The following is a 27528-nucleotide window of genomic DNA, read 5'->3' as shown; positions in this document are numbered from 1 at the left end:
AGGTACATGACTTCCAAGCGGAGGTTGTGGCAGTTGTACGATTGGCTGCTCTAGGGGTCAGGTACATGACCTCCAAGCAGAGGTTGTGGCAGTTGCATGATTGGCTGCTCTATGGGGGAGGTACATGACTTACAAGCAGAGGTTGTGGCAGTTGTATGATTGGCTGCTCTATGGGGGAGGTATGTGACTTCCTAGCCGAGGTTGTTGCAGTTGTATGATTGGCTGCTCTATGAGGGAGGTACATGACTTCCTAGCAGAGGTTGTGGCAGTTGTAGGATTGGCTGCTCTATGGGGGAGGTACATGACTTCCAAGCGGAGGTTGTGGCAGTTGTACGATTGGCTGCTCTAGGGGTCAGGTACATGACCTCCAAGCAGAGGTTGTGGCAGTTGCATGATTGGCTGCTCTATGGGGGAGGTACATGACTTACAAGCAGAGGTTGTGGCAGTTGTATGATTGGCTGCTCTATGGGGGAGGTACGTGACTTCCTAGCAGAGGTTGTGGCAGTTGTATGATTGGCTGCTCTAAGGGGGAGGTACGTGACTTCCAAGCGGAGGTTGTGGCAGTTGTAGGATTGGCTGCTCTATGGGGGAGGTACATGACTTCCTAGCAGAGGTTGTGGCAGTTGTATGATTGGCTGCTCTAAGGGGGAGGTACGTGACTTCCACGCAGAGGTTGTGGCAGTTGTATGATTGGCTGCTCTATGGGGGAGGTACATGACTTCCACGCAGAGGTTGTGGCAGTTGTACGACTGGCTGCTCTATGGGGGAGGTACGTGACTTCCAAGCAGAGGTTGTGGCAGTTGTATGATTGGCTGCTCTATGGGGGAGGTACGTGACTTCCTAGCAGAGGTTGTGGCAGTTGTACGATTGGCTGCTCTATGGGGGAGGTACATGACTTCCAAGCAGAGGTTGTGGCAGTTGTACGATTGGCTGCTCTAGGGGTCAGGTACATGACTTCCAAGCAGAGGTTGTGGCGGTTGTATGATTGGCTGCTCTATGGGGGAGGTACATGACTTCCAAGCAGAGGTTGTGGCAGTTGTATGATTGGCTGCTCTATGGGGGAGGTACATGACTTCCAAGCAGAGGTTGTGGCAGTTGTATGATTGGCTGCTCTATGGGGGAGGTACATGACTTCCAAGCAGAGGTTGTGGCAGTTGTATGATTGGCTGCTCTGTGGGGGAGGTATGTGACTTCCTAGCAGAGGTTGTGGCAGTTGTATGATTGGCTGCTCTATGGGGTAGGTGCAGGACTTCCACGCAGAGGTTGTGGCAGTTGTTTGATTGGCTGCTCTATGAGGGAGGTACATGACTTCCAAGCAGAGGTTGTGGCAGTTGTATGATTGGCTGCTCTATGGGGGAGGTACGTGACTACCAAGCAGAGGTTGTGGCAGTTGTATGATTGGCTGCTCTATGGGGGAGGTACATGACTTCCAAGCAGAGGTTGTGGCAGTTGTATGATTGGCTGCTCTATGGGGGAGGTACATGACTTCCAAGCAGAGGTTGTGGCAGTTGTATGATTGGCTGCTCTATGGGGGAGGTACATGACTTCCAAGCAGAGGTTGTGGCAGTTGTATGATTGGCTGCTCTATGAGGGAGGTACATGACTTCCATGCAGAGGTTGTGGCAGTTACATGATTGGCGGCTCTATGGGGGAGGTACATGACTTCCTAGCAGAGGTTGTGGCAGTTGTATGATTGGCTGCTCTATGGGGGAGGTACATGACTTACAAGCAGAGGTTGTGGCAGTTGTATGATTGGCTGCTCTATGGGGGAGGTGCATGACTTCCAAGCAGAGGTTGTGGCGGTTGTATGATTGGCTGCTCTATGGGGGAGGTGCATGAATTCCAAGCAGAGGTTGTGGCAGTTGTATGATTGGCTGCTCTATGGGGGAGGTACATGACTTCCTAGCAGAGGTTGTGGCAGTTGCATGATTGGCTGCTCTATGGGGGAGGTACATGACTTACAAGCAGAGGTTGTGGCAGTTGTATGATTGGCTGCTCTATGGGGGAGGTACATGACTTCCAAGCAGAGGTTGTGGCAGTTGCATGATTGGCTGCTCTATGGGGGAGGTACATGACTTCCACGCAGAGGTTGTGGCAGTTGTATGATTGGCTGCTCTATGGGGGAGGTACATGACTTCCACGCAGAGGTTGTGGCAGTTGTATGATTGGCTGCTCTATGGGGGAGGTACATGACTTCCTAGCAGAGGTTGTGGCAGTTGTATGATTGGCTGCTCTATGGGGGAGGTACATGACTTCCTAGCAGAGGTTGTGGCAGTTGTATGATTGGCTGCTCTATGGGGGAGGTACGTGACTTCCAAGCAGAGGTTGTGGCAGTTGTACGATTGGCTGTTCTGTGGGGGAGGTACATGACTTCCACGCAGAGGTTGTGGCAGTTGCATGATTGGCTGCTCTATGGGGGAGGTACATGACTTCCAAGCAGAGGTTGTGGCAGTTGTATGATTGGCTGCTCTATGGGGGAGGTACATGACTTCCAAGCAGAGGTTGTGGCAGTTGTATGATTGGCTGCTCTATGGGGGAGGTACATGACTTACAAGCAGAGGTTGTGGCAGTTGTAGGATTGGCTGCTCTATGGGGGAGGTACATGACTTCCAAGCAGAGGTTGTGGCAGTTGTATGATTGGCTGCTCTATGAGGGAGGTACATGACTTCCATGCAGAGGTTGTGGCAGTTGCATGATTGGCTGCTCTATGGGGGAGGTACATGACTTCCAAGCAGAGGTTGTGGCAGTTGCATGATTGGCTGCTCTATGGGGGAGGTACATGACTTCCAAGCAGAGGTTGTGGCAGTTGTATGATTGACTGCTCTATGGGGGAGGTACATGACTTCCAAGCAGAGGTTGTGGCAGTTGTATGATTGGCTGCTCTATGGGGGAGGTACATGACTTCCAAGCAGAGGTTGTGGCAGTTGTATGATTGGCTGCTCTATGAGGGAGGTACATGACTTCCATGCAGAGGTTGTGGCAGTTGTATGATTGGCTGCTCTATGGGGGAGGTACATGACTTCCAAGCAGAGGTTGTGGCAGTTGCATGATTGGCTGCTCTATGGGGGAGGTACGTGACTTCCTAGCAGAGGTTGTGGCAGTTGTAGGATTGGCTGCTCTATGGGGGAGGTACATGACTTACAAGCAGAGGTTGTGGCAGTTGTATGATTGGCTGCTCTATGGGGGAGGTACATGACTTCCTAGCAGAGGTTGTGGCAGTTGTAGGATTGGCTGCTCTATGGGAGAGGTATGTGACTTCCTAGCAGAGGTTGTGGCAGTTGTACGATTGGCTGCTCTAGGGGTCAGGTACATGACTTCCAAGCAGAGGTTGTGGCAGTTGTATGATTGGCTGCTCTATGAGGGAGGTACATGACTTCCAAGCAGAGGTTGTGGCGGTTGTAGGATTGGCTGCTCTATGGGGGAGGTACATGACTTCCAAGCAGAGGTTGTGGCAGTTGTATGATTGGCTGCTCTATGGGGGAGGTACATGACTTCCAAGCAGAGGTTGTGGCAGTTGTAGGATTGGCTGCTCTATGGGGGAGGTACATGACTTCCAAGCAGAGGTTGTGGCAGTTGTAGGATTGGCTGCTCTATGGGGGAGGTACATGACTTCCAAGCAGAGGTTGTGGCAGTTGTATGATTGGCTGCTCTATGGGGGAGGTGCATGACTTCCAAGCAGAGGTTGTGGCAGTTGTATGATTGGCTGCTCTATGGGGGAGGTACATGACTTCCAAGCAGAGGTTGTGGCAGTTGTATGATTGGCTGCTCTATGGGGAGGTACATGACTTCCAAGCAGAGGTTGTGGCAGTTGTATGATTGGCTGCTCTATGAGGGAGGTACGTGACTTCCATGCAGAGGTTGTGGCAGTTGCATGATTGGCTGCTCTATGGGGGAGGTACATGACTTACAAGCAGAGGTTGTGGCAGTTGTATGATTGGCTGCTCTATGGGGGAGGTACATGACTTACAAGCAGAGGTTGTGGCAGTTGTATGATTGGCTGCTCTATGGGGGAGGTACATGACTTCCACGCAGAGGTTGTGGCAGTTGTATGATTGGCTGCTCTATGGGGGAGGTGCAGGACTTCCAAGCAGAGGTTGTGGCAGTTGTATGATTGGCTGCTCTATGGGGGAGGTACGTGACTTCCACGCAGAGGTTGTGGCAGTTGTATGATTGGCTGCTCTATGAGGGAGGTACATGACTTCCACGCAGAGGTTGTGGCAGTTGTATGATTGGCTGCTCTATGGGGGAGGTGCAGGACTTCCAAGCAGAGGTTGTGGCAGTTGTATGATTGGCTGCTCTATGGGGGAGGTACGTGACTTCCAAGCAGAAGTTGTGGCAGTTGTTTGCATGCATGTTTCAGGTGTTTCAGGTGTGTGATTCAGACACTACTGCAGCCAAATAGATCAGCAGGACAGCCGGGCAACTGATATTGTTTAACAGGAAATAAATGTGGCATCCTCCATATACCTCTCACTTCAGAGTGTTCTTTAAAGGGAAGGTCCAAGCAAAAAAAAAAAAATGAGTTTCACTTACCTGGGGCTTCTACCAGCCCCATGTAGCCATCCTGTGCCCTCGTAGTCACTCACTGCTGCTCCAGTCCCCCGCTGGCAGCTTTCTGACCTCGGAGGTCAGGGCCGCATTGCATACATTTTTACGCATTCCAGCTAGTGCAGGAACAAAAATGTATGCGTTGCACCACTAACGCGTAAAAATGTATATGTTAATGTTCCTGCACTAGCGGGAATGCGTAAAAATGTACGCAATGCGGCCCTGACCTCCGAGGTCAGAAAGCTGCCAGCGGGGGACTGGAGCAGCAGTGAGTGACTATGAGGGCACAGGATGGCTACATGGGGCTGGTAGAAGCCCCAGGTAAGTGAAACTCATTTTTTTTTTTTGCTTGGACCTTCCCTTTAACCTCCTTAGCGGTATGCCCGACACGGTGTTGGGCATACCGCTTGCTGGCCCCAGGAGTCCCCCATGCATAATTAATATGATCTATTGGCTGCAAATCCTTTAGCTAGCACTAGGCTAGCTAGTACAAATGTTCGGCATCCCCAAATTGCCCCCCCGATCCCCCCGTTTATACATTACCCCCCTGGACCCAGCGATCAGCGCAGCCTCCCGGCACAGCTCCTGTCTCTCTATGAGGAGGATCGGGTTTGCACATGATGTCATCTGCGATCCTCCCCATAGTGAAGACTGGAGCTGTGCGGGGAGGCTGCGCTGATCGCTGGATCCAGGCTGGGTAATGTATAAACGGGGGAGCGGCGGGGAGCGGGGGGTGCCGGACACTTCTACTAGCTAGCCTAATGCTAGATAGAGGGTTTCCAGCCAATAGATCATATTAATTAAGTTGGGGACACAAACGAGCAAAACCTCCTGAGCGGCGTAATGTTCAGGAGGTTAAAGGAGATTATTTACCATCGCCCACCACGCCCAGTCCTCCTGCTTCTGTGTGATGACCATTTTCAGCAAACACACTTATTTTAATATGAATTCTCCTAAAACGAACATAAAACTAACATAATTAGATTCATAACTCTAAAAAGAAAACATAAAATACTGAGTAAAGGAAAATGACTGGCAGCTGAGGACTAGAGATCAAATGTTTCACTGCGAACAAGGGGTGTCCGCGATCGCCCCCCTCAGGCGAATACATAGCGTGTTTGACCCGCCCCCCTATACATCATCATTGAGCTAAACTTTGATCCCCTTACCTCACAGTCAGCAGGCACATGGCAGCCAATCAGCTAGCACCCCCTCCTGGACCAAACCCACCTATCAGAAAGCCAACCCAGCAGCCATTTTGCAGTCTGTGTTTGGCTCCTGTGCTAGGCACAGATGAAGGACATTGTGTTGCTGACAGGGAGAGCGTTAGGTAGGCCTGTGTTCTGTGTCCTCAGTGCAGATTCTTGCTGCTACTACATTGTCCTGACACAGCTAAGCCCTTCTTAGGGCTGATACATTGTTTTTCTTGCTATTGTATTGCTCTTTTGTGGCCAGTGCACAAGTTGGCTGTTAGAGATAGGTCTGCTGGTCCTAGTAGTGCACCGACTATAACCCACCTTCACAACACTACTGGCATCTAGTATCCACTGGCCCTTATGTAATCCTCAGTGCTGTAGGAGACAGGTCTGCTGGTCCTAGTAGTGCACAGACCATAACCCAATAATCCTTCACACCACTACTGGCATCTAGTATCCACTGGCCCTTATGTAAACCTCAGTGCTGTAGGACCTAGTTTCTCAACATGTGGTACGCGTACCCTAAGGGGTACTTCTGATGGTTCCAGGGGGTACTCAGGCTTGATATACATAAACCAAGAATAACACATTTAGCATTTTAGAAGATGATAAATCTTAAACAATACCAAAATAGTGTTTAGCTAATTAAAAGCAATAGTAAATGCTTGGAAGTTGTTTAGAACCAATTATTGTGTACTACAATTAAATATATATTTGTCAAGGGATACGTGTGATAATGTTTACTATGCTAGGGGGTACTTGGTGAGTACAGGGTTCTTAAAAGGGGTACATACCAATAAAATGTTGAGAAACACTGCTGTAGGAGACAGGTCTGCTGCTACTAGTAGTGCACCGACCATAACCCAGTAATCCTTCACACCACTACTGGCATCTAGTATCTACTGGCCACTGTGTAAAACCTCAGTGCTGTAGGAGACAGGTCTGCTGGGCCTAGCAGTGCACCAACCATAACTCTGTAATCCTTCACACCACTACTGGTATCTACTATCCACTACTGGCCCCTGTATATGACCCCAGTGCTGTTGGAGACAGGTCTGCTGGTACTAGTAGTGCACCGACCATAACCCACCTTCACACCACTACTGGCATCTAGTAGCCACTGACCCCTGTGTAAAACCTCAGTGCTGTAGGAGACAGGTCTGCTGTGCCTAGTAGTGCACCAACCATAACCCAATAATCCTTCACACCACTACCGGCATCTAGTATCCACTACTGCCCCCTGTATAAGATCTATGTGCTGTAGGAGACAGGTCTGCTGGTCCTAGTAGTGCACCAACCATAACCCAATAATCCTTCACACCACTACCGGCATCTAGTATCCACTACTGCCCCCTGTATAAGATCTATGTGCTGTAGGAGACAGGTCTGCTGGTCCTAGTAGTGCATCAACCATAACCCAATAATCCTTCACAACACTACTGGCATCTAACATGCACTACAGCCCCTCCTTATAAGGCCTCTTTGCAGAATCAGTGTTTTTTGGTCACTTAACTGTCACCGAACTACCTCAGCCTGACCATAGAGGCTGGAAAACCGCGATCGCCTGCACTCTCACGATTGTGCAGACAAGCATGGCAGCCAGCCGGCCACTACACACCACTACACAAAGATTGCTGCCGAGAGGACTAACATTTATGTCCTGGAGGTGTCATCTAGTAAACACAAAGATATGCTCACCTGACATAATCACTAAAGATCTTGGCGGTTGTTTGCGGCCGTTAATCGCGATGTTTCGTCTGTCAGTGTGAAGTTGGCGTGACCCTTACACTACCTGATCGGCAAGTACGCACGCCGGATGTTTAAAAGCACTTTATTCAACCAATTTACGAATGTAAAGTGATTTCTGCCCAATCACAATTAAAACATGACTCTGCGTTAACTCCGTAGGCGGGACTTTTGGCATGGATCCCCCTCTGGCATGCCCCCCCCTCCAGCATGCCATAGTCCAGGTGTTAGGCCCCTTGAAACAACTTTTCCATCACTTTTGTGGCCAGAAACAGTCTTTGTAGGTTTTAAAATTCTCCTGCCTGTTGTAGTCTATGGAGTTCTGCAGATTCGCGAATTTCTGCTGATTTGAAATTCGCAAACCCAAAATGTGATATTTTGTCCATCGCTACTAAGGACTAAAGATGGCCAATAAGGTACTAATAATTCTGAGTTATTGCAAACTTTGATGGCACATCTGATTAGTCCATTCCCAAGATGCATACATTTCCATAAAATTAGCATAATTAGCATCTAATTGACAATCCTAACAGAAAACTGTGTAGTCCTTCGCTGGTGATGAAGCCTCAGTAAGCCAATAGGCTTTATTTTGAGGCTCCATAACGCAACTCGCGGTGCGGCGACCTTGGCTCGCGGTTTCACGGTGTCATCGCTGCCTCGCTGAGCATGTGATGTGATAGTATTGCGAACGCACTATATTCTCACTCTAAGTACCATATAATGTGTGACCAATCTGGTAATGCCATGTGCTGCCTAATTAAGGGAAAAGGGGGCACGCAGAGGCCAGGGAAATAAATTATACATTGCAATTTGTAAGCTGGCCAAGGCGGCATGTCGCAGCCCCAGATGTACCTGCGCTGTCTGCCGCCCTCCGCACATCAAACTGCGAGAAGAGACACCCGAGTCTAATAACCCATCACGGTGATCACACACAATCCGCAACATCTACGCCAACTCATACAAATACAATTCTCATGAACAACGTTAATTAATGAGCTGTCAGAGACGACAATTAATCTAAGTCGACTGTTTTCCCTTGTTTATAATATGCTTTGAAATATAGCTGAACGCTGCCTATCTGATAACGTTTCGATCTGAGTTTATAATTGTGTTTTCCATTGCACTGCTGGACCACTATCCCAAAAAATTACAAAAAAGCATTTTCTAAATATATATTTTGTAACTCTTCAAAGTCTTGGGCTAACTAATGTGAATGGATGGGCCAAACTCCACTGGAGCGAGTGCGATTAGCAAAATCGCTATAGCAGGAAATGCAGCATTTTGGCGGCGTCAGCGTTTACACTTCTGCAATGTAAAGTATCTAAACACTGGTGCAATCGCTCCTAAATCGCTACACATAGCGATTTGTGTGTGATTGTAAATTACAGCACACTGTAAAAAAATTATGGTACATTGAAAGGACCAATCAGAATTAATATCGCAAATTGCTACACAAACGCTGGCAAAAAGCGCACACTTTTTAAAATCGCTCCCAAAACTGACGGGAAAAGCTCATGAAATCGCTTACAAAACCAGGGCCGACTCCTCAGTTTATGGAACCACGACTCAGACTCCAACTCCGACTCCGGGTACCCAAAATGGCCCGGACTCCAACTCCTCGACTCCGACTCCTTAGTCTAATACTTAACAGGGCTGTGTATTTTGTACAAAAATCAGACGACTCTGACTCCCGACTCCGACTCCTCAGATTATGAAATCAACAACTCCAACTCAGACTCCGGGTGCCCAAAATTGCCCCGACTGACTCCTCGACTCCAACTCAGACTCCACAGCCCCGGGCAAAACGCTACTTAAAACCGCTAGCGATTGCGATTTGTAGTGGGTTCCAGGCCTTAGGCATTTGGAGGATAGTAATCCTGAGGAGTGTCTGTATGTGTCTCTGAAGATAAAACCAAAATAAGAAAACTGAACCAATCTTGCACAACACTATGGCCTCAACTCACTAAGCATTAGCACATTTGGTAGTGCAGAGAAAACAGCTGATTTTACCGATCGCCTTGTCAAATTCTGATTCACTAAACCGATTACTACACAGAAGAATAAAATTACCGACTAGTGAGGTAAATTACCAACTTGTGCGGTAAATACCTCTACAAATGTCAAGAAACTGCAATTCACAAAGATTAAAGCATTTGGCAAGGCCTCGTTCCCATTGTGTTCCGCTCGCATGTCCGTCCGCGTTGGGATTTTTAGAGGCTATTTTTTTTCCTCTCCGGGCGCTTGGGTGAGCAATGCGGTTTTGTTAAATGCGCTTTTCCAGAGTGTTTTTTTAATTCACTCCCTGACGCAAGTCAGCTAGTGAACTCTTTGACCCGGAAAAGAATAAATGCAATGTATTTATTCTTACAAACGTGAATGCAATCGTTGTACAAAGCCATTTTGTGAGCGTTTTGCGTTTCCCTATACCTTCCATTGAGGCGCTTATCTGAGCTGATCGGAGCGCTTATTTGAGCTGGTCGGAAACAAACTGCTCAAATGTGAACTTTGTCATAGCCATTCATTGCACAAGCGCTTTTAGGGCATTTTTGAAAATCGCCAGCACTTGCTGGGGATGCACTGAGCATTACATAGACCGTTTCATGCACAGACTTGTAAGAGAACACTGATAGTTTGCTGCCTGACCTGCTCCACAGCTGGTGAGAGTTACTGAGCAGGGCTTAGTGAAGTGAAGCAGGTTTTTCTTCAGTATATTACTGAACTTCTATCACATGCAAGAAATCTTAGTGAATTTGGAAAACAAAAAGTGCAAAATACCAAATGCGCTATTTTACCGAACGAAATTATTTTACTGACCTGCCTTTAGTCAATTGAGGCCTATGGGATAAATAAATCTGAATTAGGAGCGTTCCTTTTCTTCCAGGTAAATATCCGTTTAAAGGACAGCTGAAGGAACACTGATTTGGAGGCTGCCATATTTATTTCCTTTTAAGCAATACCAGTTGCCTGGCTGTCCTGCTGATCTGCCTCTAATACGTTTAGCCACAGCCCCTGAACAAGCATGCAGCAGATCAGGTGACTGAAGTCTGACTGGATTAGCTGCATGCTTGTTTCTGGTGTGACTCAGACACTACTGCAGCCAGATAGATCAGCAGGGCTGCCAGGCAACTGGTATTGTTTGACAGGGAATAAATATGGCAGCCTCCATATACCTCTCACTTAAGGTGTACTTTTAGCACTGCAGTGAGCAGACTGACCCACATATGGACTGAAGAACTTCAAACACACTTATTTACTGGTTTGAAGCAAAATCAGTGTGCTTAAAGGTACAGCAAAGTAAAATTGAAATGTAAAAAAAAAACTTAACATACGATGATAAAGTACATACTGTAAATATTGGCCATCCTCAGTGAAAGTTGTGTAATGTTTAGATTTAGTTCTAGAGATACACCCCAGAGAAATTCCACTGATGTGGAGACTAGCAGGACACAGAACTCCAGCAGTAGGAGGAAGTCCCTCCCCTTTTGACATTTCCAGCTTCCTTACTGGTCTTTTAATGTGATGGGTGTGGCCTCACCTGGTGAATTTCCTGCCAGCCATTCTCGTCTTTACACCCCACGGTGGCATGCTCATATAGCAGCAGCTCGCAGCAGTTCGGGTCTCCGCCCACCATGGCAGTGTGGTAGAGGGGGGTCAGGCCACGACTGTCCTTGTAGTCAGGGGAAGCTCCCAACTCCAGCAGAGTCTGCAAACAAGAAAATAACAGGAAGAAAGTCACACGCTGAACATGAACAAGACTTTCCATCATTCTCTAACCTGCCTGAAAGCCGTTGGGCGCACCAAGACTGATCTTTCCTTAATGCCACTTAAAGTCTATCTGAGCTCTTGATGTTAACTATATTGTGTTTGTATATTCTACTTTGTACATCGATAATATAAATAACTTTAAGCCAGCTATCCTATCTGTCCTATAACAAGTGCAACAATCAGGTTCCTTCCACATAACAAGTGACACCAATACAATAAACATTTGTAAAGTGCTTTTCTCCCATTGGACACAAAATACATAGATATGTCTCAGATCAGTACAGGGTGGCAGGCTGGACTGTGTTACAGAGGAAATAGGTGTTCATAAATGCCAGACTAAACTGGTGGCTTTTCAATTTGGACTTAAATGCTTCAAGGGATGGAGCTGTCCTGATTGGGTGTGACAGGGAGTTCCTAAGTGTAGGGGCAGCATGACAGAAGGCTTTGTCTCCAATAGTGGACACTGGGGGTGACCAAGTTAATAGATCCTTTTCAATTTCATCTAAGATTGTGGGGGGTGGGATTCAGTTGCAGCAAGTCCTTCAGGTATCCAGAGCACAGATTGTGCAAGGAATGGCTTGTTAATAAGCCAATCAAACAAAATTCTCCATTTTATGGGCAGTGAGCTCAGGGTTGGTGTTATGTGGCAATGGCGGGGTTGGCTCGTTAACAGCCTTGCATTGACATTCTGAACTAATTGCAGGCAATGCAGGTCTTTGGAATGCCTGTATAGAGTAAATTGCAGCAGTCCAACTGTGATGTGATGCATATAACAAGTGCAGCCATCATGTCCCCCATATAACAAGTGCAGCCATCGTGTCCCCATATAACAAGTGCAGCCATCATGTCCCCCATATAACATGTGCAGCCATCATGTCCCCCATATAACAAGTGCAGCCATCATGTCCCCCATATAACAAGTGCAGCCATCATGTCCCCCATATAACAAGTGCAGCCATCGTGTCCCCATATAACAAGTGCAGCCATCATGTCCCCCATATAACAAGTGCAGCCATCATGTCCCCCATATAACAAGTACAGCCATCATGTCCCCCATATAACAAGTGCAGCCATCGTGTCCCCATATAACAAGTGCAGCCATCATGTCCCCCCATATAACAAGTGCAGCCATCATGTCCCCCATATAACAAGTGCAGCCATCATGTCCCCTATATAACAAGTGCAGCCATCATGTCCCCCATATAACAAGTGCAGCCATCATGTCCCCCATATAACAAGTGCAGCCATCGTGTCCCCATATAACAAGTGCAGCCATCGTGTCCCCATATAACAAGTGCAGCCATCGTGTCCCCCATATAACAAGTGCAGCCATCGTGTCCCCCATATAACAAGTGCAGCCATCATGTCCCCCATATAACAAGTGCAGCCATCATGTCCCCCATATAACAAGTGCAGCCATCATGTCCCCCATATAACAAGTGCAGCCATCATGTCCCCCATATAACAAGTGCAGCCATCATGTCCCCCATATAACAAGTGCAGCCATCATGTCCCCCATATAACAAGTGCAGCCATCATGTCCCCCATATAACATGTGCAGCCATCATGTCCCCCATATAACAAGTGCAGCCATCATGTCCCCCATATAACAAGTGCAGCCATCATGTCCCCCATATAACAAGTGCAGCCATCATATCCCCCTTATAACAAGTGCAGCCATCATGTCCCCCATATAACAAGTGCAGCCATCATGTCCTCAATATAACAAGTGCAGCCATCATGTCCCCATATAACAAGTGCAGCCATCATGTCCCCCTATATAACAAGTGCAGCCATCATGTCCCCCATATAACAAGTGCAGCCATCATGTCCCCCATGAATAACAAGTGCAGCCATCATGTCCCCCATGAATAACAAGTGCAGCCATCATGTCCCCCATATAACAAGTGCAGCCATCATGTCCCCCATATAACATGTGCAGCCATCATGTCCCCCATATAACATGTGCAGCCATCATGTCCCCCATATAACAAGTGCAGTCATCATGTCCTCAATATAACAAGTGCAGCCATCATGTCCCCCATAAAACAAGTGCAGCCATCATGTCCCCCATATAACAAGTGCAGCCATCATGTCCTCAATATAACAAGTGCAGCCATCATGTCCCCCATAAAACAAGTGCAGCCATCATGTCCCCCATATAACAAGTGCAGCCATCATGTCCCCCATATAACAAGTGCAGCCATCATGTCCCCCATATAACAAGTGCAGCCATCATGTTCCCCATACAGCATGTGCAGCCATCATGTCCCCATATAACAAGTGCAGCCATCATGTCCCCCTATATAACAAGTGCAGCCATCATGTCCCCCATATAACAAGTGCAGCCATCATGTCCCCCATATATAACAAGTGCAGCCATCATGTCCCCCATATAACAAGTGCAGCCATCATGTCCTCAATATAACAAGTGCAGCCATCATGTCCCCCATATAACAAGTGCAGTCATCATGTCCCCCATATAACAAGTGCAGCCATCATGTCCCCCATATAACAAGTGCAGCCATCATATCCCCCATATAACAAGTGCAGCCATCATGTTCCCCATACAGCATGTGCAGCCATCATGTCCCCATATAACAAGTGCAGCCATCATGTCCCCCTATATAACAAGTGCAACCATCATGTCCCCCATATAACAAGTGCAGCCATCATGTCCCCCATATATAACAAGTGCAGCCATCATGTCCCCCATATATAACAAGTGCAGCCATCATGTCCCCCTATATAACAAGTGCAGCCATCATGTCCCCCATATAACATGTGCAGCCATCATGTCCCCCTATATAACATGTGCAGCCATCATGTCCCCCATATAACATGTGCAGCCATCATGTCCCCCATATAACAAGTGCAGCCATCATATCCCCCTATATAACATGTGCAGCCATCATGTCCCCCTCATATAACAAGTGCAGCCATCATGTCCCTCTCATATAACAAGTGCAGCCATCATGTCCCCAATATAACAAGTGCAGCCATCATGTCCCCCTATATAACATGTGCAGCCATCATGTCCCCAATACAACATGTGCAGCCATCATGTCCCCCATATAAATGTGCAGCCATCATGTCCCCCATATAACAAGTGCAGCCATCATATCCCCCTATATAACATGTGCAGCCATCATGTCCCACTCATATAACAAGTGCAGCCTTCATGTCCCCCTCATATAACAAGTGCAGCCATCATATCCCCCTATTTAACATGTGCAGCCATCATGTCCCCCATATAACAAGTGCAGCCATCATGTCCCCCATATAACAAGTGCAGCCATCATATCCCCCTATATAACATGTGCAGCCATCATGTCCCACTCATATAACAAGTGCAGCCTTCATGTCCCCCTCATATAACAAGTGCAGCCATCATATCCCCCTATTTAACATGTGCAGCCATCATGTCCCCCATATAACAAGTGCAGCCATCATGTCCCCCATATAACAAGTGCAGCCATCATGTCCCCCATATAACATGTGCAGCCGTCATGTCCCCCTCATATAACATGTGCATCCACAGCCATCATGCTTCTTATACAATAAATGCAGACCCCCCCCCCCCCCCCTCTCCTATGCAGAGGTTGGCAGGGAAGACTCACATACATATTTCCAGTGAGGCAGGGAACACACACACACCGTACTGAAATGACTGGTGCCAAGAAGGTAAAGTCTAAGCTCCATAGCCAAGAGTGTAACTTCAGTGCAGGCCACTAGGTGGAGTGTGCTGCCCTCTTCTCTGTTCCTGTGTATATCCAGTGTAGCACTGGGATCTCCATATATATCTGAATGGAGCACAACCTGACCTTTTCCTCGACCCACCTAGAACAAGTACGCAGCCTGTGGTGTTAGCCATTAGTCAAAGCACTTTATATCCATACCTGTTCCGGGTCAAAGACTCAAAAAGTATTCCAAGACAGAGGACCAGCACGACCAAGCCAAAAACTTTTATTATTATTTAATCACCGGTGGCAACCAACATGTCGTTCTTCCAACAAGCTTTCCGCAACACCTTGAAGAACTTTATTGAATTATAACCGCTTATAAGTGCTTTGGAACAAGTCAAACATCCAGACATTGAATGATGAAAAGAGAGTGAAGAATGGGAATGAAATAAAGCAAAGTAAATAAGCGTGAGATTATAATATAAAGAGACGGGCTGCAAAAGCGCAAACTCTGATCTGGGGTTTTATGGGTAAAATAATAGCTAATGTACGGTAATAGCGAAGCGGCTCACAGATGTCTTCATTTGATGAGCAATTAGATTTAACGCTCCTTTAATTACACGCCGCAGCTTACTGCCGATAAGGCGGGATAATCCGGCTAAAGATCTCTACACCGAGATGGGAAGTCAGAAGGTAATTTTCCGATCATTCAGTCAGGGTGAGCCAGAAAGCCCCTGAAAGGGAAATCTAATTGAGGCAGGACAGCGATTCCATTTAGCGAATGTCCTCCTCAGTGACACGGGCGGCCTGATCTGCCATATAATGTGTCTGATAAGGGCTCCGGAGCTCCCCCTAATATGCAATTTCCTTTCCCTTTCACAGGCAGGCCTCACAGAAGCGGAGCATTGAGATGCAGAATATGGCCGGATAGATTGCAGCTAATGGAAGATTTCCAGACAGGTGACCCAGTAAAGAGCACAAATGTGCCGCATCCAATTCAGGCCATGAGAAGCCCTGGAGGGGCACTTCCTGGAGATGAGAAGCATTACTGAATGCCGGGCGGGGGCCAGACGACAGGAAGCCATCCTCATTCCAGGGTGCTGCTAGATGTCAGGGGACCTGTAATGAGGCCATATCACCGGCCAGATGAGAAAACGAAGGAAAAAAGTATATGTATGTACAGGTAGTCTCTGGTATGGCTTCCCTGGTGCCTAGCTTTTCCCCTCCGGAATATATATCTTCCCTGGTGATGTTAGCAGCCCCCTTCATCCCCAGTACAGATTCCCTAGTGGTCTGGTGCAGGGTTTTCTAAGAACTAATAGGCATAAACCCCTTTTGGACCCCATTGCCCTGTGCTGGCCATGTATCGACTGGTATGGTAAAGATTATCTCAAGTGCCCCATGATATAGATATATATTTAATAGTAGTACATAGAAACTGTTCAGAAACAATTTCCAGCCGTGGACACACAGGATACATACCACAAGAGAGGTTTGGGTCTTGGCTGGCTGGGGACACACAGTACATACCACAAGAGAGGTTTGGGTCTTGGCTTGCCGGGGACACACAGTACATACCACAAGAGAGGTTTGGGTCTTGGCTTGCTGGGGACACACATAGTACATACCACAAGAGAGGATTGGGTCTTGGCTTGCCGGGGACACACACAGTACATACCACAAGAGAGGTTTGGGTCTTGGCTTGCCGGGGACACACACAGTACGTACCACAAGAGAGGTTTGGGTCTTGGCTTGCCGGGGACACACACAGTACATACCACAAGAGAGGTTTGGGTCTTGGCTTGCCGGGGACACACACAGTACGTACCACAAGAGAGGTTTGGGTCTTGGCTTGCCGGGGACACACACAGTACATACCACAAGAGAGGTTTGGGTCTTGGCTTGCCGGGGACACACACAGTACATACCACAAGAGAGGTTTGGGTCTTGGCTTGCCGGGGACACTCACAGTACATACCACAAGAGAGGATTGGGTCTTGGCTTGCCGGGGACACACAGTACATACCACAAGAGAGGTTTGGGTCTTGGCTGGCTGGGGACACACACAGTACATACCACAAGAGAGGTGTAGGTCTTGGCTTGCTGGGGACACACAGTATACACCACAAGGGAGGTTTGGGTCTTGGCTTGCTGGGGACACACAGTACATACCACAAGAGAGGTTTGGGTCTTGGCTTGCCGGGGACACACACAGTACATACCACAAGAGAGGATTGGGTCTTGGCTTGCCGGGGACACACACAGTACATACCACAAGAGAGGTTTGGGTCTTGGCTTGCCGGGGACACTCACAGTACATACCACAAGAGAGGATTGGGTCTTGGCTTGCCGGGGACACACAGTACATACCACAAGAGAGGTTTGGGTCTTGGCTGGCTGGGGACACACACAGTACATACCACAAGAGAGGTGTAGGTCTTGGCTTGCTGGGGACACACAGTATACACCACAAGGGAGGTTTGGGTCTTGGCTTGCTGGGGACACACAGTACATACCACAAGAGAGGTTTGGGTCTTGGCTTGCCGGGGACACACACAGTACATACCACAAGAGAGGATTGGGTCTTGGCTTGCCGGGGACACACACAGTACATACCACAAGAGAGGATTGGGTCTTGGCTTGCTGGGGACACTCACAGTACATACCACAAGAGAGGTTTGGGTCTTGGCTTGCTGGGGACACACACAGTACATACCACAAGAGAGGTTTGGGTCTTGGCTTGCCGGGGACACACAGTACGTACCACAAGAGAGGTTTGGGTCTTAGCTTGCCGGGGACACACACAGTACATACCACAAGAGAGGTTTGGGTCTTGGCTTGTCGGGAACACACACAGTACATAGCACAAGAGAGGTTTGGGTCTTGGCTTGCCGGGGACACACACAGTACATACCACAAGAGAGGATTGGGTCTTGGCTTGCCGGGGACACACAGTACATACCACAAGAGAGGTTTGGGTCTTGGCTCACTGGGGACATAAATAGTACATAGCACAAGGGAGGTTTGGGTCTTGGCTTGCTGGGGACACACACAGTACATACCACAAGAGAGGTTTGGGTCTTGGCTTGCTGGGGACACACACAGTACATACCACAAGAGAGGTTTGGGTCTTGGCTTGCCGGGGACACACAGTACGTACCACAAGAGAGGTTTGGGTCTTGGCTTGCCGGGGACACACAGTACATACCACAAGAGAGGTTTGGGTCTTGGCTTGCTGGGGACACACACAGTACATACCACAAGAGAGGTTTGGGTCTTGGCTTGCCAGGGACACACAGTACGTACCACAAGAGAGGTTTGGGTCTTGGCTTGCCGGGGACACACAGTACGTACCACAAGAGAGGTTTGGGTCTTGGCTTGCCGGGGACACACAGTACGTACCACAAGAGAGGTTTGGGTCTTGGCTTGCCGGGGACACACACAGTACATACCACAAGAGAGGTTTGGGTCTTGGCTTGCCGGGGACACACACAGTACATACCACAAGAGAGGTTTGGGTCTTGGCTTGCTGGGGACAAACACAGTACATACCACAAGAGAGGTTTGGGTCTTGGCTTGCCGGGGACACACAGTACATACCACAAGAGAGGTTTGGGTCTTGGCTTGCCGGGGACACACAGTACAGAGCACAAGGGAGGTTTGGGTCTTGGCTTGCTGGGGACACACACAGTACATACCACAAGAGAGGTTTGGGTCTTGGCTTGCCGGGGACACACACAGTACGTACCACAAGAGAGGTTTGGGTCTTGGCTTGCCGGGGACACACACAGTACATACCACAACAGAGGTTTGGGTCTTGGCTTGCCGGGGGGACACACAGTACATACCACAAGAGAGGATTGGGTCTTGGCTTGCCGGGGACACACACAGTACGTACCACAAGAGAGGTTTGGGTCTTGGCTTGCTGGGGACACACAGTACGTACCACAAGAGAGGTTTGGGTCTTGGCTTACCGGGGACACACAGTACGTACCACAAGAGAGGTTTGGGTCTTGGCTTGCTGGGGACACACACAGTACATACCACAAGAGAGGTTTGGGTCTTGGCTTGCCGGGGACACACAGTACGTACCACAAGAGAGGTTTGGGTCTTGGCTTGCTGGGGACACACAGTACGTACCACAAGAGAGGTTTGGGTCTTGGCTTGCCGGGGACACACAGTATGTACCACAAGAGAGGTTTGGGTCTTGGCTTGCCGGGGACACACAGTACGTACCACAAGAGAGGTTTGGGTCTTGGCTTGCCGGGGACACACAGTACGTACCACAAGAGAGGTTTGGGTCTTGGCTTGCCGGGGACACACACAGTACATACCACAAGAGAGGTTTGGGTCTTGGCTGGCTGGGGACACACAGTACATACCACAAGAGAGGTTTGGGTCTTGGCTTGCCGGGGACACACACAGTACATACCACAAGAGAGGATTGGGTCTTGGCTTGCCGGGGACACACACAGTACATACCACAAGAGAGGTTTGGGTCTTGGCTTGCCGGGGACACACAGTACGTACCACAAGAGAGGTTTGGGTCTTGGCTTGCCGGGGACACAGTACATACCACAAGAGAGGATTGGGTCTTGGCTTGCCGGGGACACACACAGTACATACCACAAGAGAGGATTGGGTCTTGGCTTGCCGGGGACACACACAGTACATACCACAAGAGAGGATTGGGTCTTGGCTTGCCGGGGACACACACAGTACATACCACAAGAGAGGTTTGGGCCTTGGCTTGCTGGGGACACTCACAGTACATACCACAAGAGAGGATTGGGTCTTGGCTTGCCGGGGACACACAGTACATACCACAAGAGAGGTTTGGGTCTTGGCTTGCTGGGGACACTCACGGTACATACCACAAGAGAGGTTTGGGTCTTGGCTTGCTGGGGACACTCACAGTACATACCACAAGAGAGGTTTGGGTCTTGGCTTGCCGGGGACACTCACAGTACATACCACAAGAGAGGTTTGGGTCTTGGCTTGCCGGGGACACACACTACACATACCACAAGAGAGGATTGGGTCTTGGCTTGCTGGGGACACTCACAGTACATACCACAAGAGAGGTTTGGGTCTTGGCTTGCTGGGGTCACAAACAGTACATACCACAAGAGAGGTTTGGGTCTTGGCTTGCCGGGGACACACACAGTACATACCACAAGAGAGGATTGGGTCTTGGCTTGCCGGGGACACACACAGTACATACCACAAGAGAGGATTGGGTCTTGGCTTGCTGGGGACACTCCCAGTACGTACCACAAGAGAGGTTTGGGTCTTGGCTTGCTGGGGTCACACACAGTACATACCACAAGAGAGGTTTGGGTCTTGGCTTGCCGGGGACACTCACAGTACATACCACAAGAGAGGTTTGGGCCTTGGCTTGCTGGGGTCACACACAGTACATACCACAAGAGAGGTTTGGGTCTTGGCTTGCTGGGGACACTCACAGTACATACCACAAGAGAGGTTTGGGTCTTGGCTTGCCGGGGACACTCACAGTACATACCACAAGAGAGGATTGGGTCTTGGCTTGCCGGGGACACACACAGTACATACCACAAGAGAGGATTGGGTCTTGGCTTGCCGGGGACACACACAGTACGTACCACAAGAGAGGTTTGGGCCTTGGCTTGCTGGGGTCACACACAGTACATACCACAAGAGAAGTTTGGGTCTTGGCTTGCCGGGGACACTCACAGTACATACCACAAGAGAGGATTGGGTCTTGGCTTGCCGGGGACACACACAGTACGTACCACAAGAGAGGTTTGGGTCTTGGCTTGCTGGGGACACTCACAGTACATACCACAAGAGAGGTTTGGGTCTTGGCTTGCTGGGGACACTCACAGTACATACCACAAGAGAGGTTTGGGTCTTGGCTTGCTGGGGACACACAGTACATACCACAAGAGAGGTTTGGGTCTTGGCTTGCTGGGGACACACACAGTACATACCACAAGAGAGGTTTGGGTCTTGGCTTGCTGGGGACACTCACAGTACATACCACAAGAGAGGATTGGGTCTTGGCTTGCCGGGGACACACACAGTACGTACCACAAGAGAGGTTTGGGTCTTGGCTTGCTGGGGACACTCACAGTACATACCACAAGAGAGGTTTGGGTCTTGGCTTGCCGGGGACACACACAGTACATACCACAAGAGAGGATTGGGTCTTGGCTTGCTGGGGACACTCATAGTACATACCACAAGAGAGGTTTGGGTCTTGGCTTGCCGGGGACACACAGTACATACCACAAGAGAGGTTTGGGTCTTGGCTTGCTGGGGACACTCACAGTACATACCACAAGAGAGGTTTGGGTCTTGGCTTGCTGGGGACACTCACAGTACATACCACAAGAGAGGTTTGGGCCTTGGCTTGCCGGGGACACACATAGTACATACCACAAAAGAGGTTTGGGTCTTGGGCTTGCTGGGGACACTCACAGTACATACCACAAGAGAGGTTTGGGTCTTGGCTTGCCGGGGACACACAGTACATACCACAAGAGAGGTTTGGGTCTTGGCTTGCTGGGGACACTCACAGTACATACCACAAGAGAGGTTTGGGTCTTGGCTTGCTGGGGACACTCACAGTACATACCACAAGAGAGGTTTGGGCCTTGGCTTGCCGGGGACACACATAGTACATACCACAAGAGAGGTTTGGGTCTTGGGCTTGCTGGGGACACTCACAGTACATACCACAAGAGAGGTTTGGGTCTTGGCTTGCCGGGGACACTCACAGTACATACCACAAGAGAGGTTTGGGTCTTGGCTTGCTGGGGACACTCACAGTACATACCACAAGAGAGGTTTGGGTCTTGGCTTGCCGGGGACACACACAGTACATACCACAAGAGAGGATTGGGTCTTGGCTTGCTGGGGACACTCACAGTACATACCACAAGAGAGGTTTGGGTCTTGGCTTGCTGGGGACACACAGTACGTACCACAAGAGAGGTTTGGGTCTTGGCTTGCCGGGGACACACAGTACATACCACAAGAGAGGTTTGGGTCTTGGCTTGCTGGGGACACTCACAGTACATACCACAAGAGAGGTTTGGGTCTTGGCTTGCCGGGGACACAGTACATACCACAAGAGAGGTTTGGGTCTTGGCATGCCGGGGACACACAGTACATACCACAAGAGAGGTTTTGGTCTTGGCTTGCTGGGGACACTAACAGTACATACCACAAGAGAGGTTTGGGTCTTGGCTTGCCGGGGACACACACAGTACGTACCACAAGAGAGGTTTGGGTCTTGGCTTGCTGGGGTCACACACAGTACATACCACAAGAGAGGTTTGGGTCTTGGCTTGCCGGGGACACTCACAGTACATACCACAAGAGAGGTTTGGGCCTTGGCTTGCTGAGGTCACACACAGTACATACCACAAGAGAGGTTTGGGTCTTGGCTTGCTGGGGACACTCACAGTACATACCACAAGAGAGGTTTGGATCTTGGCTTGCCGGGGACACTCACAGTACATACCACAAGAGAGGATTGGGTCTTGGCTTGCCGGGGACACACACAGTACATACCACAAGAGAGGATTGGGTCTTGGCTTGCCGGGGACACACACAGTACGTACCACAAGAGAGGTTTGGGCCTTGGCTTGCTGGGGTCACACACAGTACATACCACAAGAGAAGTTTGGGTCTTGGCTTGCCGGGGACACTCACAGTACATACCACAAGAGAGCATTGGGTCTTGGCTTGCCGGGGACACACACAGTACGTACCACAAGAGAGGTTTGGGTCTTGGCTTGCTGGGGACACTCACAGTACATACCACAAGAGAGGTTTGGGTCTTGGCTTGCTGGGGACACACAGTACATACCACAAGAGAGGTTTGGGTCTTGGCTTGCTGGGGACACACACAGTACATACCACAAGAGAGGTTTGGGTCTTGGCTTGCTGGGGACACTCACAGTACATACCACAAGAGAGGTTTGGGTCTTGGCTTGCTGGGGACATAAATAGTACATAGCACAAGGGAGGTTTGGGTCTTGGCTTGCTGGGGACACACACAGTACATACCACAAGAGAGGATTAGGTCTTGGCTTGCCGGGGACACACACACAGTACATACCACAAGAGAGGATTGGGTCTTGGCTTGCCGGGGACACACACAGTACGTACCACAAGAGAGGTTTGGGTCTTGGCTTGCTGGGGACACTCACAGTACATACCACAAGAGAGGTTTGGGTCTTGGCTTGCCGGGGACACACACAGTACATACCACAAGAGAGGATTGGGTCTTGGCTTGCTGGGGACACACAGTACATACCACAAGAGAGGTTTGGGTCTTGGCTTGCTGGGGACACTCACAGTACATACCACAAGAGAGGTTTGGGTCTTGGCTTGCTGGGGACACTCACAGTACATACCACAAGAGAGGTTTGGGCCTTGGCTTGCCGGGGACACACATAGTACATACCACAAGAGAGGTTTGGGTCTTGGGCTTGCTGGGGACACTCACAGTACATACCACAAGAGAGGTTTGGGTCTTGGCTTGCCGGGGACACACAGTACATACCACAAGAGAGGTTTGGGTCTTGGCTTGCTGGGGACACTCACAGTACATACCACAAGAGAGGTTTGGGTCTTGGCTTGCTGGGGACACTCACAGTACATACCACAAGAGAGGTTTGGGCCTTGGCTTGCCGGGGACACACATAGTACATACCACAAGAGAGGTTTGGGTCTTGGGCTTTCTGGGGACACTCACAGTACATACCACAAGAGAGGTTTGGGTCTTGGCTTGCCGGGGACACTCACAGTACATACCACAAGAAAGGTTTGGGTCTTGGCTTGCTGGGGACACTCACAGTACATACCACAAGAGAGGTTTGGGTCTTGGCTTGCCGGGGACACACACAGTACATACCACAAGAGAGGATTGGGTCTTGGCTTGCTGGGGACACTCACAGTACATACCACAAGAGAGGTTTGGGTCTTGGCTTGCTGGGGACACACAGTACGTACCACAAGAGAGGTTTGGGTCTTGGCTTGCCGGGGACACACAGTACATACCACAAGAGAGGTTTGGGTCTTGGCTTGCTGGGGACACTCACAGTACATACCACAAGAGAGGTTTGGGTCTTGGCTTGCCGGGGACACAGTACATACCACAAGAGAGGTTTGGGTCTTGGCTTGCCGGGGACACACAGTACATACCACAAGAGAGGTTTTGGTCTTGGCTTGCTGGGGACACTCACAGTACATACCACAAGAGAGGTTTGGGTCTTGGCTTGCCGGGGACACACACAGTACGTACCACAAGAGAGGTTTGGGTCTTGGCTTGCTGGGGACACTCACAGTACATACCACAAGAGAGGTTTGGGTCTTGGCTTGCCGGGGACACACAGTACATACCACAAGAGAGGTTTGGGTCTTGGCTTGCTGGGGACAAACACAGTACATACCACAAGAGAGGTTTGGGTCTTGGCTTGCCGGGGACACACAGTACATACCACAAGAGAGGTTTGGGTCTTGGCTTGCCGGGGACACACAGTACAGAGCACAAGGGAGGTTTGGGTCTTGGCTTGCTGGGGACACACACAGTACATACCACAAGAGAGGTTTGGGTCTTGGCTTGCCGGGGACACACACAGTACGTACCACAAGAGAGGTTTGGGTCTTGGCTTGCCGGGGACACACACAGTACATACCACAACAGAGGTTTGGGTCTTGGCTTGCCGGGGGGACACACAGTACATACCACAAGAGAGGATTGGGTCTTGGCTTGCCGGGGACACACACAGTACGTACCACAAGAGAGGTTTGGGTCTTGGCTTGCTGGGGACACACAGTACGTACCACAAGAGAGGTTTGGGTCTTGGCTTACCGGGGACACACAGTACGTACCACAAGAGAGGTTTGGGTCTTGGCTTGCTGGGGACACACACAGTACATACCACAAGAGAGGTTTGGGTCTTGGCTTGCCGGGGACACACAGTACGTACCACAAGAGAGGTTTGGGTCTTGGCTTGCTGGGGACACACAGTACGTACCACAAGAGAGGTTTGGGTCTTGGCTTGCCGGGGACACACAGTATGTACCACAAGAGAGGTTTGGGTCTTGGCTTGCCGGGGACACACAGTACGTACCACAAGAGAGGTTTGGGTCTTGGCTTGCCGGGGACACACAGTACGTACCACAAGAGAGGTTTGGGTCTTGGCTTGCCGGGGACACACACAGTACATACCACAAGAGAGGTTTGGGTCTTGGCTGGCTGGGGACACACAGTACATACCACAAGAGAGGTTTGGGTCTTGGCTTGCCGGGGACACACACAGTACATACCACAAGAGAGGATTGGGTCTTGGCTTGCCGGGGACACACACAGTACATACCACAAGAGAGGTTTGGGTCTTGGCTTGCCGGGGACACACAGTACGTACCACAAGAGAGGTTTGGGTCTTGGCTTGCCGGGGACACAGTACATACCACAAGAGAGGATTGGGTCTTGGCTTGCCGGGGACACACACAGTACATACCACAAGAGAGGATTGGGTCTTGGCTTGCCGGGGACACACACAGTACATACCACAAGAGAGGATTGGGTCTTGGCTTGCCGGGGACACACACAGTACATACCACAAGAGAGGTTTGGGCCTTGGCTTGCTGGGGACACTCACAGTACATACCACAAGAGAGGATTGGGTCTTGGCTTGCCGGGGACACACAGTACATACCACAAGAGAGGTTTGGGTCTTGGCTTGCTGGGGACACTCACGGTACATACCACAAGAGAGGTTTGGGTCTTGGCTTGCTGGGGACACTCACAGTACATACCACAAGAGAGGTTTGGGTCTTGGCTTGCCGGGGACACTCACAGTACATACCACAAGAGAGGTTTGGGTCTTGGCTTGCCGGGGACACACACTACACATACCACAAGAGAGGATTGGGTCTTGGCTTGCTGGGGACACTCACAGTACATACCACAAGAGAGGTTTGGGTCTTGGCTTGCTGGGGTCACAAACAGTACATACCACAAGAGAGGTTTGGGTCTTGGCTTGCCGGGGACACACACAGTACATACCACAAGAGAGGATTGGGTCTTGGCTTGCCGGGGACACACACAGTACATACCACAAGAGAGGATTGGGTCTTGGCTTGCTGGGGACACTCCCAGTACGTACCACAAGAGAGGTTTGGGTCTTGGCTTGCTGGGGTCACACACAGTACATACCACAAGAGAGGTTTGGGTCTTGGCTTGCCGGGGACACTCACAGTACATACCACAAGAGAGGTTTGGGCCTTGGCTTGCTGGGGTCACACACAGTACATACCACAAGAGAGGTTTGGGTCTTGGCTTGCTGGGGACACTCACAGTACATACCACAAGAGAGGTTTGGGTCTTGGCTTGCCGGGGACACTCACAGTACATACCACAAGAGAGGATTGGGTCTTGGCTTGCCGGGGACACACACAGTACATACCACAAGAGAGGATTGGGTCTTGGCTTGCCGGGGACACACACAGTACGTACCACAAGAGAGGTTTGGGCCTTGGCTTGCTGGGGTCACACACAGTACATACCACAAGAGAAGTTTGGGTCTTGGCTTGCCGGGGACACTCACAGTACATACCACAAGAGAGGATTGGGTCTTGGCTTGCCGGGGACACACACAGTACGTACCACAAGAGAGGTTTGGGTCTTGGCTTGCTGGGGACACTCACAGTACATACCACAAGAGAGGTTTGGGTCTTGGCTTGCTGGGGACACTCACAGTACATACCACAAGAGAGGTTTGGGTCTTGGCTTGCTGGGGACACACAGTACATACCACAAGAGAGGTTTGGGTCTTGGCTTGCTGGGGACACACACAGTACATACCACAAGAGAGGTTTGGGTCTTGGCTTGCTGGGGACACTCACAGTACATACCACAAGAGAGGATTGGGTCTTGGCTTGCCGGGGACACACACAGTACGTACCACAAGAGAGGTTTGGGTCTTGGCTTGCTGGGGACACTCACAGTACATACCACAAGAGAGGTTTGGGTCTTGGCTTGCCGGGGACACACACAGTACATACCACAAGAGAGGATTGGGTCTTGGCTTGCTGGGGACACTCATAGTACATACCACAAGAGAGGTTTGGGTCTTGGCTTGCCGGGGACACACAGTACATACCACAAGAGAGGTTTGGGTCTTGGCTTGCTGGGGACACTCACAGTACATACCACAAGAGAGGTTTGGGTCTTGGCTTGCTGGGGACACTCACAGTACATACCACAAGAGAGGTTTGGGCCTTGGCTTGCCGGGGACACACATAGTACATACCACAAAAGAGGTTTGGGTCTTGGGCTTGCTGGGGACACTCACAGTACATACCACAAGAGAGGTTTGGGTCTTGGCTTGCCGGGGACACACAGTACATACCACAAGAGAGGTTTGGGTCTTGGCTTGCTGGGGACACTCACAGTACATACCACAAGAGAGGTTTGGGTCTTGGCTTGCTGGGGACACTCACAGTACATACCACAAGAGAGGTTTGGGCCTTGGCTTGCCGGGGACACACATAGTACATACCACAAGAGAGGTTTGGGTCTTGGGCTT

At 49.9% G+C, this 27528-nt stretch overlaps 1 protein-coding gene across 12 annotated transcripts in view; it reads right to left on the bottom strand.

The window, feature by feature from the left end:
- Positions 1 to 27528, bottom strand: part of SHANK2 (SH3 and multiple ankyrin repeat domains 2) — a 992023-nt gene that overhangs the window by 704841 nt on the left and 259654 nt on the right. For 11 of the 12 annotated variants that reach the window (XM_068260601.1, XM_068260604.1, XM_068260605.1 and 8 more), the window contains one exon: positions 11026 to 11193. In XM_068260601.1, the coding sequence (XP_068116702.1) occupies positions 11026 to 11193 (168 nt within the window). Of the gene's footprint in view, positions 1 to 11025; positions 11194 to 20612; positions 20622 to 27528 lie in introns of those variants that run through there. The other variant, XM_068260612.1, reaches the window with a different exon arrangement.

The sequence above is a fragment of the Hyperolius riggenbachi genome, chromosome 11 (genome assembly GCF_040937935.1).
Source record: "Hyperolius riggenbachi isolate aHypRig1 chromosome 11, aHypRig1.pri, whole genome shotgun sequence".
Taxonomy (NCBI): domain Eukaryota; kingdom Metazoa; phylum Chordata; class Amphibia; order Anura; family Hyperoliidae; genus Hyperolius; species Hyperolius riggenbachi.
The sequence above is the reverse complement of the archived record's forward strand: the minus strand, read 5'-3'. Positions and strand labels throughout refer to the sequence as shown.